Here is a 21,565-nt window from a genome sequence, read left to right as displayed (position 1 = left end):
ACATGGATGCCACACCTGCACTACCATTTTCTATGCTTAGTGAACTGTGAAATTTGGGCCAAAACTATCATTTGGAATTGAAATAAGAAAGATCATATCATAGGGAACATGTGTACTAAGTTTCAAGTTGATTGTCTTCAACTTCATAAAAACTACCTTGACCAAAATCATTTAACCTGAAGCAGGATAGACAGACAAATGGAGAAACGGAAGAACAGATGCACAGACTGAGAAAGATAAAAAGGGAAATATTTACAAACTTCAGTAAGTGTTGAAAAAAAAATCAAATTTGCTGTAAATAACTTGAAATCATTGCTTAGAAGAAGAAAAGCTTGTGTTACAAAATATTTTGAATTAAAAAAAATTTAAAAAAAATGCCAATCTCAAAGGGAAACACAAAAAATGTTGTCCAATAGAAATGTAATTTGAGCCTTCATCAGCTGTCAATAATTTTTACAACAGACATTTTTTTGCAAATAATTTAAGAAAATAAACATGTAAAATGTTCTCCAAATTAAGATTAATTCTTAAAACATGATCCACAAACAATAAAATAAATACAGCATTGCATATCAGTTAATGTACAATTATTCATGAAGAACTATCATGTATCATTGTTGTTGGGATAAATATAGGGATTGTTTACATCGCCAACACTAGCATCCATTTTCTCCAATTCTACAGATAAACGTTCCAACACATTGTCAAGATCACTGGCATTCATTGTTGATACATCACTCTGAGACCTCCTACAACAGAAAGAAAGATATATAGAATTTTTTTTATAATAATAATCATCAATTATAATTTTGTTATATATATTTTCATAAACTATACAGGGAAATACTATTGAAAAAGTTAAAGATATATTATATATCAAATGACATGGGGGTGGAAATGAACAACTGAAGTATGTTTCTCAGAAAACTTTAAAATGTAACAGGATTTATAAAAATAAATATTTTAAAACTTTTAAATAAGCAATAAAGATACTACTTCCTATTGACCATGAACAATGGTCTTCCCCAATTAACCTTATTGCTAGACCTGTTCATCCTTTTTCTTATTTTGCAACTTATATGTATTTTCATTTTGCTCCCCACTACAAAGTTTTTTATTTCCTTTATAAAACATCTATTTAACAAATTAAAATCAGGGCCAGAACATCAACAATAAAAAATATGTTTAAAAGTTTTGTGCTCAAAGTTTGATAAGAGACAAGTAAACAAGATCAAAATCCTAGACTATATATTATAGTGAAAAATAGAAAAGGTTAAAACACAAGTATATCAAGAAAACTAATAAAATCCCACATTAAATGTCAACAACATCTGGATATGTATGAAGGTACCCATATATGTAAAAGCATCAAGTGTAATAATGAATGAAATATGGCAGTAACTGCAACCATGGTGTCTGAGGGATGGTAATAAGGCATTTTTATCTTTGTGAACAACGTGAAATGGAGTAAATACAAGCAGCTGTGTTCCCTTTAATCTTCACTCCTGGTTTATATATCTTTTTGTCTTTTGAGATGAAGGATTTGCTAGGATGACATAACAAGAAATTAAAGCTAAAATATAAAATTGACATTTAAAAGATTTTTTAAATTTGATCTACCCGGTATGGTTCTGATCAAATTATGAAGCATGTACTGTAAAAAAGAATCCATAATAGTTATTCCTACCCTGCTTGCTAACACAAAAACACAAAAGTATAGCTAACTCTTCTTAGCAATTTCCACTATTTTCTTAATACTACAGATTGAAAGACAGCATATTTAAAGCTGGCTAAAAAAGCTAATATAGCTTAAAAATAATGTTAAATATACTCATTAGTGTTGGATTCAAATTAAAAATTTGATCATCAACAAGAGCAATAACTATAAACCCTGTATCTATCTATCTATCTATCTATCATTTGTCAATTATAATTAAGGTGCTTAAAAATCCCTGGATTTGTTCAAAAGGCATCCATGGTAAATATGTATGTTAATTTTTACATCTTCTCTTCTGAAACTTTTAAGGTAATATAAAATTAACTGTTACCACAGAGATATGTCTCGCCTTTTTTGTAATTTTGATAATGCAATGTTGAAATGAAAGTTGATGAACCCTGACTGAAGGTAAATTGTACATGGCTAAACAATCTGGAAGGAAATGAGATGTTCCAATGCTTATCTCCATAGAAATGATACTTGCAATGCCAATAAATTTGCATACAAAATATCATTGACTTAAAATAATAAGTTCTTCTTGAACTGAACTTATCACAAACTAATTTATGCATGTAAACTAAGCAAAAATTCCAAAGTCAAAAGACTCTGACTTAGAAGGCAGAGCCCAATAATGTCCAGGGAAACGAGATGAGTCAATGCTCATACAACTGCATACCAAATATCATTGACCTACCGCTTGACTTTCACCATAAACTAGACCTAATCACAAACTTATACAACTGTTGCTGCCACCACTAAAAACAGCATACCTATGTCTTGCTTTTGGACTCTGTCAAGGTGAAGCAACAAAATTTGCATAAATAATATTTCAAACATTCTTACTTAAAGTCAGTCATGTTTAGTGAATCCAGGGGCAGATCCAGCCATTTTTAAAAGGGGGTTCTAACTTCCAACTACTTAGTATATTTCCCCGTCCATTTCCATTGATCGTCCAAAAACAAGGAGGAGTTCCAACCCCTGGATCCCTGGATCAGCCACTGAAATCTATATCGTTTCGTTAGGACCCATACTGATAACTGTCTGGCACCACTAAGTAATCATTTTGCAAGTATCACAGTAGTACAGTAGTAACAGCAGAGCTGTGGTAATGTATGTGTCTATGGTTCATTAGAAGAAGTTCCAATGTATGTATGGACAGACCATGGACACTTAAATGATGGTAAAATAGATCTAATCCTGCTTTTTCTCCTTCAACTAAGAATAAATGTAGACATAAATTCTTTAATGAAACATTCTATACCTACATTGATAATCTTTAAATCTTTTATTTGTAATAAAAAGTCAAAAGAAGAAAAGAATTACAAAGAAATTCTTCTCCATGATAAAACTTTGTATACTAATATGCTAAAAACTTTAACTAGTGCTCCATACTAAAATCTGTAGTTTTACTTTTTTCCATATCAATAGATTGCAGAAAAAGTGAAGGATTACATTAAATTAAAGAAAATAAGTTGTTATCTATAGATAAAAGGTGTACAATTCCCAAACAAAAACATTATATACAATAAAACTGCAATAGAGTTTATATAAAGCCACGTGTAGTGACCCTGTAATATTAGTTGTCTAACAGTCTATGTTCTTTGCTGCTCTTACCTTCGCTGTAGTTATGTTTCCTATATGTTATAAGAAAATGACATCAAATTTAATGCCATCAAACAAAAAGCACTTAATGCATTGCCTTATTTCAGTGATGAGTTACAAAAAAGCTGTTATGCATTCAAAACTAAAAAAAAATCTGCTTACTTACAATTAAAATTTATAAAGGGTTGTACAGAATACTGCTGTTGCTACTTCCAGTATTTGTTAACTGTCAAAAACTAAGTACATGTATCAATAAAATACAGACAAATTTATTTAAAAAAATCTTAAAGTAATTTTATTCATGGTCTTATCTTAAGGGTGTCAAATGTGGAGCAACATCTGCTTACCCTTCCGGAGTACCTGAGATAACCCCCAGTTTTTGGTGAGGTTGGTGTTGCTTAGTCTTTAGTTTTCTAATTAAGTCTTCCGTACAAACATTTGTCTGTTTGTCTTTTTATTTTTAGCCATGGTGTTGTCAGTTAAATTTCAATCTATAGGTTTGACTCTCCCTCCGGTATCTTTCGTCCCTCTTTTACCTCTTGATTTTATAAAATACCATTAGGGTTTGACTAAGTTATTAAAGTTTTTTTGCATATCTTTCACAGACAAAAGTGATAAAATGCTTTGCTGAAACCAGCATTCCCTTCTTTTGCGCAATACTGTGCATTTTAATATTTCTTCTTGAAACTTGACAAAGAATATGAAATTTGAAAGAAATGTTTTATTTATGAACCCCTTAAAAAAACCTGTTAGGACCTCCTTCCCCCTTTTTGGAGCAAGTATCCACAAACTCAATCCCAGCCTTCATTTGTAGAATGGAACCTTTTAGTACAATTTTAGAAAGATCCATGTAATTAAACACAATTTTTGTCTGGAAACTAGAAAAATGAGTTTTTGGCTCCTTTTTTGCCCCCGATTCCTGCATGTTGGGGTCAATTACCCCCAAACTCAACCACAGCCTTCCCTTTGTGATATGGAAAGTTATGGTACAATGTCTGTGAAATCCATACACTTACACACAAGTTTTTGTCAAGAAACTACATAAATTGCTTGTTTTTGGACCCTAATTCCTATACTGTTGGTACCTTAACCTCCAAAGTCAATCCCAACCTTCCTTTTGTGGTATTGAACCTTCTTGTAAAATTTCATAGAGATCCATTTATCTAAACTAAAGTTATTTTCTGGAAACCAAATGTGTCTTCAGAAGACAATGACATCATAGCATTAAACATACACAAGACGCTGTCACAACGACAGCAAACCGGATTTATTAACATTTATTTGTGTCCTGGCAATATCACATGTACCATTACTGATGAATGGTGAAAGTAAAAATCGTCAATATCAAATTTTACATCCATTTTGTAGTCGGTATCAACATATTAAAATTTGAAAAGCTTAGATTGAATGGTTCATAAGTAAATGCAACAACGTGAATGGAAACACCATTTTGCGATCTTTCAAGAACCATAACTCCTGAACGGTAAAAGTCAAAATCGTCATTATTAAGCTTGACCTCTATTTTATCATCAGTAACAACATATAAAAATTTCAAAAGCTTTGGTTGAATGGTTCATGAGAAAATGCACGGACACGACTGAAAACACCATTTTTCAATCTTTCAAGAACCATAACTCCTGAACAGTAAAGGTCAAAATCGTCATTATTAAACTTGACCTCCATTTTGTCATCAGTAACAATATATCAAAATTTTGGAAGCTTTGGTAAAACAGTTCATGCGTAAATGCACAGACACGACTGGAAACTCCATTTTTCAATCTTTCAAGAACCATAACTCCTGAACGGTAAAAGTCAAAATCGCCATTATTGAACATGACCTTCATTTAGTTGTCAGTAACAACATATTTAAAATTTAAAAGCTTTGGTTGAACGGTTCATGAGTTAATGCACAGACAATATTTGATTGCCGCCCGCTGTACATCCCCAAATCAATAACCGACATTTTTGTCACAAAAATCCTGTTAAAAATTTTTGCGATTGCATAAAAATGTTTTCTAATCTTTGCAAAGTTTTTAAAGAAATTAACTTTTTCCATTTGTCATTAAATGACTTTTTTTGGTACAAAATATAAGTATTTCTGTGTATGCCAGAAACATGAATCTTGTATACAAGACTCATCATTGACCATGTCATCAACATTTGGAAGGCCAAATCAAATACAAAGTTCGAATGCTAAGAAGTTAAAAATAACAAATGTTTAATTAATAATAAGAAAAAATCAAAACACTAAAAACATGCTAGTTTCTGAGAGAAAAACAGTATCAGCAGACCAATTACACCTGAACAGAATCTTAACCAAATTGACTGATTTTAAACCATTATTGGTGGTACTATATTTATCTTAGTTTTCTGCTATCCTATTTATTTTTTTTAAAAGTTATTCATTGTGTGACATTGTGCTAAAATTTCCACAGGCATAAATATGTGCAAATGTTTGTTTTTCTGTGCAAATAAAAAAAATGTTCATGCATAATTAGGACAAGTACATGCAAATGTAGGCACCACTTTGAAAATAAAAAAAGAAATGTATGATTTTGTAATTAACAAAAAGTTAAACTTAATTAAATTTATTAGCCAAAATCCAAACATAACAACAAAAACAATACTTTATTTTAAGAGTGTTACACATAAACAAATAGACTTTGAACAGTGTATTCCTGATAAAATGTTATCTAGTATGACAATTCATAAAAAAAAAAAACATTTTTAATGGTAAAAAGTTTTGTCAAAATATGTTGAAAGCAAAGCTTAAAATACTATGTATAGAAACACTCTATTACGGATAATATCTCTGATTAATATCAATACTAGGTGTCATGCAAAAAAAGTTTTCACCAACTGTATTTATTTAATACATTGAATGGAAAATGAGTTTTGTTGTATGATACTTACGTGTATATTCTGTTATAACTGTGACTACTTGACATGGTGCTGTGACCATTCTCTGATACATTTAAACTTTTGTCCTTCAGGAATCTCTCAAAGTATTGATAATGCTTACTGGGAATAAAGGGACACAACTCTAAAAAAAGGAAATTATTAAATCAATATTTGTAAAAATAAAATCATTTATGCAAATTTTGTGTAATGTAAAAGTATTGCCATTGAAATGATATGGTGGCTTTAAAATCATGTGAAAATAGATGTTTTCTCTTTGGTTAGAACATTCAATGAATTAACCTGTCATAAGATGTTCTATCTTTGGTCAAAACATTCAATGAATTTGTCTGTCATAAAAAAATTTGTAAGGGTTCCACGGAACCCAGTGTCTCGCCTATTTTTGCTGTAAATCGCAGGCTCAACAACAATGAGGAAAAAAATCAATAAAAATATTCCTCTTGTTACTATTTTATGATTGTAAGAAAATCTAAGTCCATTTAAAAGTAAATTACAGAAAAAACGGAGTAATCTTTTTACAAACTTTACTTCTGGATACAATCTTATGATCATAAATAAGCTTCTGTTCAAGTTTCGTACAAACCCAGGATAGTTTAAGAAAGTTATTAAAATTTTAAAAACTTTAACCACAGAGTGAATGTAATGGTTCCCCGCAGAAAAACTAAGTCCATTTAAAAGTAAAATATGGAAAAAATGGATTTATTTATTTACAAAATTTACTTCTGGATACTATCTTATGATCATAAACAAGCTTCTGTCCAAGTTTGGTACAAACCCAGGATAGTTTAAGAAAGTTATTAAAATTCTAAAAACTTTAACCACAGAGTGAATGTAATGTTTCCCCGCAGAAAAAACTAAGTCCATTTATAAGTAAAATATGGAAAAAATGGAATATTATTTTTTTCAACATTTACTTCTGGATATTATCTTATGATCATAAACAAGCTTCTGTCCAAGTTTGGTACAAACCCAGGATAGTTTGAGAAAGTTATTAAAATTCTAAAAACTTTAACCACAGAGTGAATGTTTTGTTTCCCCGCAGAAAAAACTAAGTCCATTTATAGTAAAATACGGAAAAAATGGAATTTTATTTTTACAAAATTTACTTCTGGATACTATCTTATGATCATAAACAAGCTTCTGTCCAAGTTTGGTACAAACCCAGGATAGTTGGAGAAAGTTATTAAAATTTCAAAAACTTAAACCACAGAGTGAATATTTGTTGACGCCGCCGACGACGACGGAATGTAGGATCGCTTAGTCTCGCTTTTTCGACTAAAGTCGAAGGCTCGACAATGATCTCTTTAGTCCATACTTTTGATGAATTTACCTGCTATAAGATATTCTGTCTGTGGTCTTAACATTCAGTGAATTTACCTGTCACATGTTCTCTCTGTGGTTCATACATTAAATGAATTTACCTGTCAAAAGATGTTCGCTCTTTTGTCAAAACATACAATAAATTTACCTGCAATAATATGTTCTCTCTTAAGCAAAACATTCAATGAATTTACCTGCCATAATATGTTCTCTCATTGGTCAAAACAATCATGAATTTACCAGCTATAATATGTTCTCTCATTGGTCAAAACAATCATGAATTTATCTGCCATAATATGTTCTCTCATTGGTCAAAACAATCATGAATTTACCAGCTATAATATGTTCTCTCATTGGTCAAAACAATCATGAATTTACCAGCTATAATATGTTCTCTCATTGGTCAAAACAATCAATGAACTTACCTGTCATTAGATGTTCTCTCTTTGGTCAATACTTTGGATGAATTTACCTGCCATAAAATATTCTCTTTGGTCTTAACATTCAGTGAATTTACCTGTCATATGTTCTCTCTGTGGTTCATACATTAAATGAATTTACCTGTCAAAAGATGTTCGCTCTTTTGTCAAAACATACAATGAATTTACCTGCAATAATATATTCTCTCTTTAGTCAAAACATTCAATGAATTTACCTGCAATAATATGTTCTCTCATTGGTCAAAACAATCAATGAATGTACCTGTCATTAGATGTTCTCTCTTTGGTCCATACAGTTTAAACATTTTATCACATATCTCTGAGATGTCTGTATTGGAGGGATCATTCAAGGCTTGAAACAAAGTACCAAACTGTTTCAACTCATCATAATTTGTAAAAATATTTGGAAGCTGTAAAAAATATTCCTTGCAAATTAAAAGTCAGAAATACAATATAGTTCATTAAATTAAATAAACTGTTATCACAGAGATATGTCTTGCCTTTTTGTAATTTTGGCAATGAATTGTGCAAATTAATGCTAATACAATTGCAAACCAAATATCAATGACCTACCACAAGTGGATCCCCATAAATTGACCTAATCACAAACTAATACATTTAATGTAAGCAAACCAATCAAAGTCAATAGACCATGACTGAGGGGGCGGAGCCAAATTATCTCCATGGCAATGAGATGTGACAATGCTAATACATCTGTGTACCAATTATCATTGATGTACCACAAGTGGATCTCCATAAACTGACCTAATCACAAAGTAATACATGTAAAGTAAGCAAACCATTCAAAGTCAATAGACCATGACTGAGGGGGCGGAGCCAAAAAATCTCCATGGCAATGAGATGTGGCAATGGTAATACATCTGCATACCAATTATCATTGACGTACCACAAGTGGATCTCCATAAACTGACCTAATCACAAACTAATACATGTAAAGTAAGCAAACCATTCAAAGTCAATAGACCATGACTGAGGGGGCGGAGCCAAATAATCTCCATGGCAATGAGATGTGGCAATTGTAATACATCTGCATACCAATTATCATTGACATACCACTAGTGGTTCCCCATAAAACTGAGCTAATCACAAACTAATACATTGTTGACGCCGTCGCTGACGCCTGAAACAGCATACCTATGTCTCGCTTTTTGACTCCGTCAAGGCGAGACAAAAATTAAAACATTTCTGATGATAAATGTCATTTCTGGGAACAAAACCTATGAAATTATATGTACGGTAAGGTATGAATAATCGCTAGATTTTCACTTATATATATACAGGAAGATTAGTTCTAAACAAAAATATTTTGTGTTTCTATATGTATGTTGATTTCATATTTGAATTATGTGCTTCTTTTAAAGATTGTATATAAAACTGTTTAAACTGATTAAACTGTTACCATTTATGTTGCATATACATATAAATGTGTAAAACAAATTTCAAAGATTGTAAACACACCTTTTAGTCTCTAAGATGTTGTGTCTTTATTAAATACAGAAATAATTGCATTGTCAGTCACATAATTAAGACATACCTATTTACTATGTTCCTGTATATTCCTAAAATTTTATTTTCACAACTCTCACCACAATTTTTCAAGGACTCTATTTGATTTTAAACCAGCCCATCTACTACTGATTTGTTTTTCTTAACTGTTTATGTGTCACCTAAGATTGTCTTTTTTTATATACATTGTATTTTCATATCTATAATCAAATCACCTTGTTCATATATTCCTTTACCAGTAATGCATTATAACCAATACTACTTGTTTCACTTTTTTCACCAACACTGCGGGTCCTATGTTTTCTTGGTTTAGTTTCTTCTTGATCTGATGTGGATAAACTAAATAAGAAGAATTATTTTGTCAGTTTAACTACTTTCCAAATTCGAACCAGATGCTCCACAGGGTGCAGCTTTCTACGACCGCAGAGGTCAAACCCTGAACAGTTGGGGCAAGTATGGACACAACATTTAAGCATGAGAGCCGTGGTGTAGTGGTTAATGCATCGGACTACTAGCACAAAGGTTCTTGGTTCGATTCCCGTCTGGGATGAAAATTTCAGGAACTCAATTTTCGGCTCTCCCTTGACACCATTTGCGAGTATGGTCTTGAAGAAACGATGATAGTCCATCGGAAGGGGACGATAAATGGCTGACCCGTGTTAAGAGAGAGCCATATCTCTTGCACGTTAAAGACACCCTTGTAGATTTCGAAAAAGAGTAGGCTAATGCCGCTACAAGGCAGCACTCGCACCCGCAAAGTGGAAAGGGATTAATATAAGATGCAAAACTTGTTTCCCAATCCACTATAAATAAATATGTTTAAACTAAACTAAACTAAACATTTAAGCTTGATACCACTCTGAATTTGGATTGTGATTAAAAAGTTGACACAACATAGGTTTCTGACACAGAATGAATGTGGTCTAAGAACTTAAACTTAAAACTTAGAAATTTTAAATTGGACATTTACTTATTATGGTCCAATATCCAAAATCTAAATACATGGTTTGATTCAGTATATCATAGAACTCCAAGATTTCAATTTTTGATGAAATCAAATAATGTTCAATTTTAGACCCTTTAAACCTCAATATGGATCAATTTGATGACCAGGCCCATATATTAAAAATCATAATACATGGACGATGACGACAACGCCAACATCATACCAATATATGACCAAACAATTTTCAATTTTCAAAAAGTTAGCCTAAGTACTAAGATACAAAATTTATGCACCTGACTTGAATTTGACAAGGTTTTCACATCAAAAGGTTCAATGCTCAAAGTCAAGGTCAGAGTGACACATCGCCACCCCTTGATGCAAACAGCATATCCAGTTTGCTTGAGCTTAAATTTTACAGAACATAGTTTTGCACTGGACTCAAAGAGGGATGGATTGACAGACAGACGGACATGGCCATTCCCCAAAAATTTGTTTGCCGAGGGGTATATAAATAAATCAAAGCGTTGTGGATGTTGTGACTCAGCCAATCTTATAGTCTGATATTTTTTTCTGACTATATTTCTTTAAAATTTTGTTTTGCTCTATTTCCATATGCTTACTGTAAAATGTCTATGCTATTGTCCAAAGATGGGAAAGATGGGAAATTTTGCAATAATGATGCAAATATTTATTTTGATATTTCAGTTTTAGACATATTTGCAATTTAATGATTTTGAGAAGAATTAAAAAGGAAATGATCTTAAAATAACATATCTTATATTTTTATATGCCATTAACACTAATTGGCTTCAAAATTTCCAGATAGAGGCATTCTTCTTCTAAATGCAGATCCCTCCAGCATTGGAGCACACACAGCTAACTGTATTCCCTTAACAAATTAGTTTTAAAATGTTTAAGTATTCACATAAAGTTATTCCAAATTTAAGATGTTGAAAAGATATCCTCCAACAGGACGTTACACATGCACAAAATTTATTAACAGAAATGTACATAATATATACGATGAACTTATATGTCGCCAGGATATAGGAAATTAAAAGTAATGTCTAGCTTAACAAAATCTATGAACGATTGGTACTAGTTTAACTGTTAGAGAAACTGGATATGTGTTAAAAGAAATCACCCAAATAAAAGCCAAGTATAGTAAGTCTAAATGTCTGCTTTCTGAAGATGTTTTAGATGGATATTTGCTAGCTAAGCTGCATTCTCTGTTAAAAAGCAATGATTTAAATATCACAGATATTTTTGTGTTGTAAAAGTAAGTTTTTCTCAGATTTAAAAAGTCTAGTTATACACACATTTAGGTTTTAAATTGTTGTATATTAGAAATTAGCAAGCAAATATAATTACTGCTGATATTTTAAAGCATATATATGTACCAGTAGTTCACACTAAAATTTTAACAGCTTCTATATATTTTACTATTGGTAATATATATTACACAGACACATGAAGGTAAAAATTATCATTGATGTTTTAATGGGGAGCTGAAAGACCTAGAATAACTTTATATCTCTGAATATTTCCAAGACTTTCAACCAAAAAAAACAAAAAACAAAACTTTTTTTTTTATCAAAATTGGTGTTCCTTCTTCATTTAGAAAACAATATATTTCCTATAGGCTATATATTCAAATGAAAAATGAGCAAATAACTAATGCTGAGATATTTCCATTTATTATATACTTAGAAGTAAATACAGATAAATTGTGTGTGTAATACAGTCAATGACAAGCTTGCTGTATCAGCCACCCGTGATGATATTGATATCAGCACGGTTGCAAAAGCTTTATCACACCTTTAATCTGTATGACGTCACAACATCGGTTGCAGTCACGGTTGCAAATCCCTAATCTGTATGACGTCATGTCAAACCTATAATCTGTATGACGTCATTTCAAACCTCTTTATCTGTATGACGTCATGTTACTTAAAAAACATCTACATGAGGTATATGTATATAATAAAGTATATATGATATGGATTTTTCAATATCACACACCATATCAACCCTCAACCAATATAATCACTCGAGCAGAGCTCTTGGGATTATATTGGTGTCTCAGGTTGATACGGATGCGATATTGAATAAGGCATATGATATTCTCTATTTAATGTTAAATAGCAATATAATGGGATATAAATAGAGAATAAACACATAATTTTTATTGCAGAAAATGCTCATGTAAGAGTTATGCAATTTTGTTTATTGTTTCAACTAAATTACTGAAAATTGTTTATTACTTACTCGCTACTTAATGACCTATGATAGATGATAATGACATTGATTTAACAAGTGAAATAAAATCTATGTGAATTTTTATGCACATTTTTAAAACTTTTGTCACTTCTTTGAAAACAACCCAAAATCTGATTAATAATTCAGCTTTCTTAAAAAAATAACCAAATTATTTAATGTTGTGTAGATCAAAATAAATAATACATTTGTAGGTTTACAAATGAGATAAAAAAATTGTGAATTCAGTTAGGTGTATACTAAAATGTGTCTGTTGGATCATGTAACAGATCATAAGATTTCAACTGTTATGATTTAAGAATGGAGTTGATTCCAACTTATACTTACACCTTTGCGTGAAATTGTTTGAAAATCATTACATTTGATAATCATACTGACTCTTACTTGCCTACGAAACAATTGGAGTGATAGCAAAAGTGTGTCCACAGTAGAATCACTTTCATAGCAAGCAAATTTTGATCCTGTTTTCAACTTTCCTTTCATCGTTCCATTTAGTTATTCTATTTGTAGCTGCAATGTGCAGATTTTAATTGTTTGTTTAACACAATCTGGTTAAGAAAGGCAAATGGTGGAAATTTTGTTAACCTAACCAGTATGTACATGTATTAAGGGTGTCTTCTCATTTATCCAACTTTTTAAAATAAGGCATTCTCACTTAGCCAACTTTTTATTTTTGTTAATTATTGGGTTGTTTGTTTAGTAATAATAAGGTGTTTTTCTAAAATTTGACAGTAAATTTGTTCCTGTATGTTTTATATTATCTAAAAAATATTATATATGAAAATAGGCGAGAGTAAACTTGTTACATTTTATTTTTAAATAAAATTTAGTAAATATTAAATAATTGTTCTGTTTGTGTAGTAAAACGTATTCAACTTATATTTTGTCCCATTTGGATCATTTGGTCAGAAGAACAGAAACTGAAAAACGAATGAAGAGGATCTATTACACACAAAAAAAAACTCCATCTCATTGACAAATCTCTTCATGAATAAAAGTGCAACTGATATTTTTCTATCCAGTTCACATTTTAATTTACCGGTTAAAAAACTTTAAAATACTTTCAAATGATTAAAATTATATAAACTTAATGTCAGTTGCACGTGTTAACATGCTATTCTAAATAATACTACAGAAAATTTAATCCGGTATAATTTTCAGTCTTATTTTTCACCTGTCATTCAATGCAAACTCTAATTGAAAACCCCTTTGTTCTTGATTACCTTTAATCTCATCTATCCAACTTTGTTTTTTACCTTTACAACCTAAAATTTTAAAAAGTGGGATAAATGAGAATGAACCGTATTAAGTCAGACCTTGTCGTTCATTGCTGTCTTTGTATGTCTACTGGAATGGAGGAGTTGGGATTTTCTGAGCTCTGTTGTACTGTCCAATATTCTTATTTATTCCTGTTATCATTTTCATGTTATTATATAAAGGTCTGTACCTGTAGTGACAGGTTTAATGTTTCACAAATTGGTATAAAATGTATACTCACAATGAATGTTGATTAAGGTCATTAATAGTTGTACTAGAACCTAAAATAATAAAAACGAAATAACAAACAAAAATGCCCTTTTTTCAAATTGTTTTATTTATTCTAGATAAACAACGTCAACAAACTTATATTGACAGTTAAAACGCATTTACCTCATAAAATATCTTACCAATTTTTCTAAAAGCATTCAATAAAGATTCATGAATTGCAACAGTTTCAAATTGAAATGATGCTATAAATTTTCTAGTTTTAAATGTCTTAGTTTCTTTGGCCTTGTGTGTCTGAAATCAGTCTCTATGAACTAATAAATGTTACAGAAGATACTTCTTCCTTTCTGAATTTTTAGGAAATTAATAAACTATCAAATGTTTCGATGTCTAATAGCCAATCCCTCTTATCTTACAATAAATACTACAGTTTTAAGTGTTCTCTTTCTGGTGATAATATCTTTTAAGGCATGTCTGACATTTTAAAAAAACAGGAAAGTCAATAAATTGGTTATCCCTCATACCTTCTGATGATGCTATAGAAGATCTGTCTTTTTCAGCCTGCCTGATGGTTTCCTGTAGTAATTCAATAGTGGCCTCCTGGTAAGCCCGCTGGAAACACTGGCCTACAGCAGCACAAATAGTGTCTGCTTGAGACTGTAATTAAATGTAAATAAGAAGATGTGGTATGAGTGCCAATGAGACAAGTCTCCATCCATGTCACAATTGAAACAGTACACCAATATAGGTCAAAAAATTACCTTCTACATGCATTGTTGAATCTGTTATTTTTAAAATTTTTAAAATTGTATAAAACAGAAGTAGTGGTGTGATTGCCAATAAGAGAACTCTTCATAAGAGACCAAATGACACAGAAACTAACAAATATGGGTCACATGTGCCTATTCATGGATTCTGGATATCTTGTTTAAAAATTGCGAGTGACAATATCCTACCCATACTTTTGGTGTTTTTTTATGTTTTCAAAAAAAATTGTGAATAATGGAAGGATAAAGTGAAATCTAAAGGACACTTGCTGACCAACATGAATGATGCAGAACCCAAATAATGACTTCTACTCCAGGTAAGGATATATACAAATTTATTTAAAAGTATAAACAAAACAAGAATGTGTCCATAGTACACGGATGCCCCACTCGCACTATCATTTTCTGTGTTCAATGGAACGCGAAAATTGGGGTCAGAACTTTAATTTGGAATCGAAATTAGAAAAATCATGTCATAGGGAACATGTGTACTAAGTTTCAAGTTGATGTAACTTTAACTTCATCAAAAACTACCTTGACCAAAAACTTTAACCTGAACTTCGCACTATCATTTTCTATGTTCAGTGGACCATGTAATTGGGGTCAAAACTATAATTTGGCATTAAAATTAGAAAAGATCATATCATAGGGAACATGTGTACTAAGTTTCAAATTGATTGGACTCCAACTTCATCAAAAACTACCTCGACCAAAAACTTTAACCTGAAGCAGGACGAACAGACGTACAGACGGAAGCACAGACAAACGAACGAACGGAGGCACAGACCAGAAAACATAATGCTCCTCTACTATCGTAGGTGGGGCATAATAATGACACTAACCTGATTTTTGCAATACAGTACTGCTAAATCACATTTGTCTGGAATTCCTGTAAAAAAGAATATTAATTAAACTTTTGATGTCAAGTATTTTTTTTAATATTTCAGGTTTAATTCATGTCTTCTTTTGTTTCATCTTTCAGTATTTCTTTATCAAAACAAATAGACAACTGGAACACATGTACTTAACAAATATGTTTTTATCTGTTTTAAGCAATAACAAAGTTTGCTCATAGCATTTACAACCTAATTCTTATTCCAGAAAATCACTGAATATCAGGACGGTAGATCAAAGTCTATACGAAGCTGTCCCTTGTTTAATATTTTTGTCCATGTTGAAAAGACATTTCTGTCATTGCTGTTGTCTATTAACTTCTTCCAGCTTGAAGACATGTCAGTGGCGGATCAAGAACTTTTCATAAGGAGGGAGAAGGCCCCCAGTCATGCTTTGGTGATTCCCTATATAAACAACTGAATTTTCCCAATGAAAGGAACAGGCCTGGGCCTCCAGTGACCTGGATCTGCCTATGCATATATATCTAGTATCAAGAGATTGTCATATGGATAAGCTATACATGTACAATATATGTGCATATCTTGGTTGGTCTATCAGGTCATTGATGACTTCATTTGTCACTACAGACTACTTTTCCCCAGTGGTAACTTGGATTTTTTTATTTCTTCAATAATATACGAAACAGTCACATGCAAATTTTCTTTTTGTCATATTGATTTCATTATTAAGCATACAAAAAGCTTGCAGATGCCATACTGTTTAAGTTCAATAGAGAAGAATCTTGTTCCTTGGAGCGAGTTATTTAACAGTGTGCACCACATTTTTTATGTTATTTCGAATACAGAAAAAATATAACAGTCATTTGTTATAATTTAATTCTAAATCCCATTTTAAACCGTTGAAAACCATGATAAAACGTTGATTACATCACGGTCACATGACTAAATTATGTCTATGGGCTCATAACAAAATAAAGTCAGCCAATCAGAAGACGTGTTACATCCAAAATTAAATTATTATAACTGGAATATTGTAATCAAATAATAGTCTAAGTTGATATTAATAGATAACCTATTTGTGACGCTAAAGTTGTATTTCCATTGGTTTTGCATAACAATACCCCATAATAACCAATAGTTTACATACCATATTTTATAGCTAGAATGTGAAGACCATCATCTTTAATATAACATAAAGCTGCTATTACATGGATAGGAATATCAAGTGTCTACAAAGAATTAAAATTACAGTTAAATGGACTGATATCATTTCTTCATTTATAACCAGTATTTCTCACTGAAATGTTCTTGGTAAAGCTGCAATAAATATTTCCAAATACTTTCAAGAAAGTTTCATTAATTTCAGTGGTTTTTCAAGTTTCTACTGATATGGATTATCCTGATACTTTATTATTTGGATTTGATTGTATAGTATCCCCTCCCCCAATTCAGAATCTTTAAATTAGCTTAGATTTGTTACACATAAAGGAAATCTAATTGCTTGGTCTGAGTGGGCCAAGAAAAATCTCTTTGCCCCCAGCATATTCCTCAATTCCTTTCAGTAACCTGTATTCTATGGATTTTTTTTTAGTTTTTTTTAGGTTATATAAAGCAGATCAATCTAATTCAATTATGTTTTATACATTCATTATTCATACCTCATAATCTTGTTTGTGGATCCTTATATTGCTTTTACTGAGACTGAAACCAGCATCAGGATCTGGAGAAAGCTGTAGGGGAACTAACTCTTCTCTCTGTAATAAAGACATAAATTATCAGTGTACAAATGATGTTATACACATTTTGCTTTTTTCATGGTTAAATTTAGATAGAAAAATAAACATCATTAGGCTATCCTATATTTCATACAAGTATTTACAGATGTTTACTAGTAATACTTTAAAACATACATTTTCTCCCTTAAAACCTAGGGAAAATCCATTATACTGTGTATGTATTGTTACAAAATGTAACATTAGATGTCATGTTTAATAAATTGTTACAGAGCAAAGACTTCAAATATATGTTACAAAGGCATAAAATGCAATGTGCCAAACCACACTATCAGTGTTTTTATTACATAACAAATAATCAAATATCTATTTGCTGTAACATTTCATGAACCAGTAATCAGGGTCTGTTGTATTTTACAGAATCAGGGCAAGTATCTGAGCTTACAGCAAGGCTACACAACCTACATTGCAACAAATTATCAATACAGCACAAATATAATGCAAAGTATCACTTAAGATATCTTTGAGGTTAACTAAAAAATATGGCATTTATTATATATTTGTTTAAGGGGTATGTAAATTTGACCCATGCTTTTAACCTTGACATTCCAACTTGACTTGTGACTTTCCTCTAATGATAGAATACAAATAATATCAAGTATCATTTTCGTCCTTTAATACATTTAAAATATTTTTAAAACATTTGCATAAGTAAACAAAATGTTTCCTATACACCTCCTGGAAAGTTTTCAACAGGAGGTATCAAGATCTATCAATCTAGGGTACATAAACTATTTATACCTTGCCACGATCGATGATTCGTAATACATCAGTTCTGTTAGTCACATCTACTTCTACAGGAACACCTGGTATAAGACCGGCATACTGAAATTATATCATTCTGTCACTGATTATATCCTATAATGTTTGGTAAAATGTAGTTATTTACAAAGAAAACCATGCAATCAATATGAAATTTGAAGGAATAGGAATTTGTCCTAATTCTTAGATCACCTGCTTTATGTCCATGCTGACCAAAACAACACAATTTACAACCAAAATATTTTCTTCTTAATAGTTTTATACTATACATACACATTGTCTTTGATATAATTATATTTAATCTTAGTGAAATGGGATAGACTATTGGTGAGCTGTCTTTTTGCATCACACAAATATATATATATTTCATAATCAAGTAAATGTGTAACCTTTCAATATGTTTTTATATATGGTGGCCTTTGGCTGTTGTCTGCTCTATGGTGGGATTGTTGTCGCTTTGACAAATTCCCCATTTCCTTTCTCAATTTTATTGCTATTAAACTGATACAGGTTTTTTGGATGAAAGAAATTTTAGTGGAGGATTAAATTTCATTTATTTCATGGAAAGAATATTTCCACAAAAATGAAAAAAAACAAGAAAATTAACCTACATATCATATCACTTCCATTTATTGGAAACCACGAAATTAAACCCTTATGAAATCTTAAACATGTATAGAGACAAAACTCTGAAACTTTGACCTCATGAAAATTAATATTTCTACAGTATTACATGGGATCATGTAAAACAATATGTGGTGTAAGGCTGGAGTGGTCTACATAAGTAAAGATAATAACAATGGCACATATTTCACCATTTATTGGGTAGAACACAAATCTGGGGTGCTCAAATAAGGCAGCTTACAATATAACTGCCTAAAAACTCTGAGATCATTCTGTTCCTGATATACATGTATCTCTCAAATATTACAAAACAATGCCATCTAAAGTAAAATGTACAGATGAATTTTATAGCATCCTTTTATATTTGGTTAACTGTATAAATTCATTAGATAAGGAAATATGCAACAATACCCAAAGTAAATTAATTTCAGAATGAGACAATAAGCAGAATAAAGACTAAGCACATAATTTACACACCCACACATCACTTTCTATATAATCTTTCTTCATCAATAGATCACCCATCAGATAATCAGGTGATGGGTCTGTTACTTTGTGTTGTTTGGTTTCTCTTGATAGTGACATCAACTAAAATAAAATAAGATGCATTAGGCCTAGTACAAAAAATGTAGTATGAAATGTATTTAAATGAAGTTTGAAAACATTATTTTTAGTTGCAAAAGTACAAATAGAAAAGTTTTTCTATTAATGTCTTGTTATTTTTTTTGGATAGATTGTTTTTGAAAGGTTGCTGTCAATGTACATTTGGACACTTTGAGCAGAGACAACTAAGCCTGGCTAAAAGGTCAACAAGGACTATTTTTATTCCTGACTCTGTCAAAGTGTGACATAGTTTAGGGTATATGTTAATGATAAAATGTTTTATTTCACTGTTTTCACATCAAAGTTTCAATTATACCTTGCTCCATTTGCAAAAGTGCTGTGCCAAAAATAAAATATGATTATTAATTTAAAGTAACAGAAATAAAAACAAATCTACATTTGAAGGAAGCATCGAAAAAAAATCTTTAAAAATAGACAGGTGCATATATCTACTATGATCTTGAATTGTCTTTATATTCTCATAGATGGTTTTAGTTGTCGGTTTCCTGGTAGCTAGACACTCATCTTAAGAATTGTTTATATAGTCAAAATGAGCTTCGATACACAGCCTTCATGCCTTTTTTTTATACTTTGAATGAGTTTGCATTGTCATGATTGAAGACAGTCAGAGTTGACTTATTGACAGTGAGTTGTTAATTTTGTAGATTGTCTGATTTGTCTCTGGGCCAAGTTGTCTTGCAAACTATATAAGGTATTGTCAAGTTTTCATTTAGCTAATGCTTAAGATTTTGCCAAAATTGTAAAGATCAAAAGGGGTGGGGGTGGGGGGGGGGGGGAATGATCAAAGGAAAAAAAACTACAAATAAGCATGAAAATACATGAGTTTTTTGCTTTTTGCATTGAACTTGGCAGCACTGCACTCACATTCATGACATTAACCGCACTACATAAATATTCCTATCAAACATTTATTTGTCTTGTTACTGTTTTTATATGATCAGTCTGCTTGTTCTGTTGATGATATCATGTACTGCAAAACTAAATAATAATATGATATGCTGTAAATCAAACTGAACCTAAAGCAATTTTCGTTGAACAGCCTCCAGAAAAGAGGTACAAGTGGTAATAGGGGTTATTTCATGACGAATAACAGTAATTTTTGGTGCATGACGATAAATTTGCACTTTCTATAAGATGTCAAAAAAATCAAATGAATTTCACTAATCACGTTATATTTTACGATAATTATTGGAGACCTCTGATGAATCATGATAAGGATATTTTGACAAATCACAGTATAATTTTACCAATTTGACACTAACTGTAGCCAAAAATGGCTGTTTGACACCTGACGATAAATGGCATTGCTACCCTCAGATAAGGAACTGCTATAAAGCGACATAATAAACGTATTTACACTTTTGGTATTTAACTGTATTTTGCCTCCGAATGACCTTATATCATCTGAAGAACCTTTTGACGTCAAGCAACAATCACATTTTAGTTGTGACGTCAAATATTTTGAATTATGAAGTCAGAGTTTACGAGAACCTGCATGATGTTATGTAATGGCGGACAAATTTGCATACAAGTGTAAATACGTCTATTGAGTCCAGCTACCTTAGCAGTCATTCAGTATATATTTACCAATTTCAAACCACAAATCCTCAAAACTGCAGATTTAAATAATATCATAAAGCAAAACCATACCTTTCTTTCTTTAAATTCAGACCTATCCATTGCTCTGACAGTTGCATCTTGAACCTGATCCAGTAAAACCAGAGTTGAGTTTTTGTCTACTTTTTTTTTGTTGACTTCCAAAGACAACTTCCGGTTGATGATTCACCTGAAAACCAAAAAATAGGTCACGTAAAGGTATGGTAAGTTACTTTAATTGCTTCAAAAATGGCATGTCTTCTACAATATATTGTCCCCACGTTTAAGCATCAATATAAATAGCTTTCATTT

The 21,565-nt window shown here is 31.3% G+C and overlaps 2 protein-coding genes across 4 annotated transcripts in view; one reads left to right on the top strand and one right to left on the bottom strand.

Moving 5' to 3' along the window:
* Window positions 1-372: 372 nt before the first annotated feature.
* Window positions 373-21,451, bottom strand: LOC134695413 (cerebral cavernous malformations protein 2 homolog). 2 transcript variants are annotated; one of them, XM_063556661.1, is made up of 13 exons: window positions 21,308-21,443; window positions 19,511-19,621; window positions 18,389-18,472; window positions 17,513-17,608; window positions 17,002-17,083; window positions 15,843-15,889; window positions 14,758-14,890; window positions 14,247-14,286; window positions 9,741-9,864; window positions 8,261-8,408; window positions 6,233-6,362; window positions 3,332-3,351; window positions 373-749 (listed from the first exon to the last, which is right to left on the bottom strand). In XM_063556661.1, exons 1-13 carry the CDS (start codon window positions 21,335-21,337, stop codon window positions 721-723), a joined length of 1,074 nt encoding a protein of 357 aa, XP_063412731.1. In that variant the 5' UTR covers window positions 21,338-21,443; the 3' UTR covers window positions 373-720. The 2 variants fall into 2 exon arrangements, with proteins under 2 accessions (XP_063412731.1, XP_063412724.1); XM_063556654.1 differs by lacking the exon at window positions 3,332-3,351 and having other exon boundaries at window positions 21,308-21,451.
* The window catches only part of LOC134695336 (focal adhesion kinase 1-like), a 66,505-nt gene continuing 66,372 nt past the window's right edge, over window positions 21,433-21,565 (top strand). Inside the window, exon 1 of one of the 2 annotated variants that reach the window (XM_063556624.1) lies at window positions 21,433-21,477. The gene's annotated coding sequence lies outside the window, so the exon portion shown is untranslated. The remainder of the gene's footprint in view (window positions 21,478-21,565) is intronic. The other variant, XM_063556633.1, reaches the window with a different exon arrangement.

This window comes from Mytilus trossulus, chromosome 1 (genome assembly GCF_036588685.1).
Source record: "Mytilus trossulus isolate FHL-02 chromosome 1, PNRI_Mtr1.1.1.hap1, whole genome shotgun sequence".
Lineage (NCBI taxonomy): Eukaryota > Metazoa > Mollusca > Bivalvia > Mytilida > Mytilidae > Mytilus > Mytilus trossulus.
Note: the sequence above shows the minus strand (reverse complement) of the source record. Positions and strands in the feature narration are given on the sequence as shown.

Bases quoted from the DNA above. Each gene is read 5' to 3' on its own strand.
- LOC134695413 (XM_063556654.1), bottom strand. From the start codon at position 21,337: ATGGATAGGTCTGAATTTAAAGAAAGAAAG. The intron at 17,609-18,388 runs GTATAAATAGTT...TCTTTATTACAG, and splicing joins GAATCATCGATCGTGGCAAG to AGAGAAGAGTTAGTTCCCCT. The intron at 14,891-15,842 runs GTTAGTGTCATT...ATTTAATTACAG, and splicing joins TACTGTATTGCAAAAATCAG to TCTCAAGCAGACACTATTTG.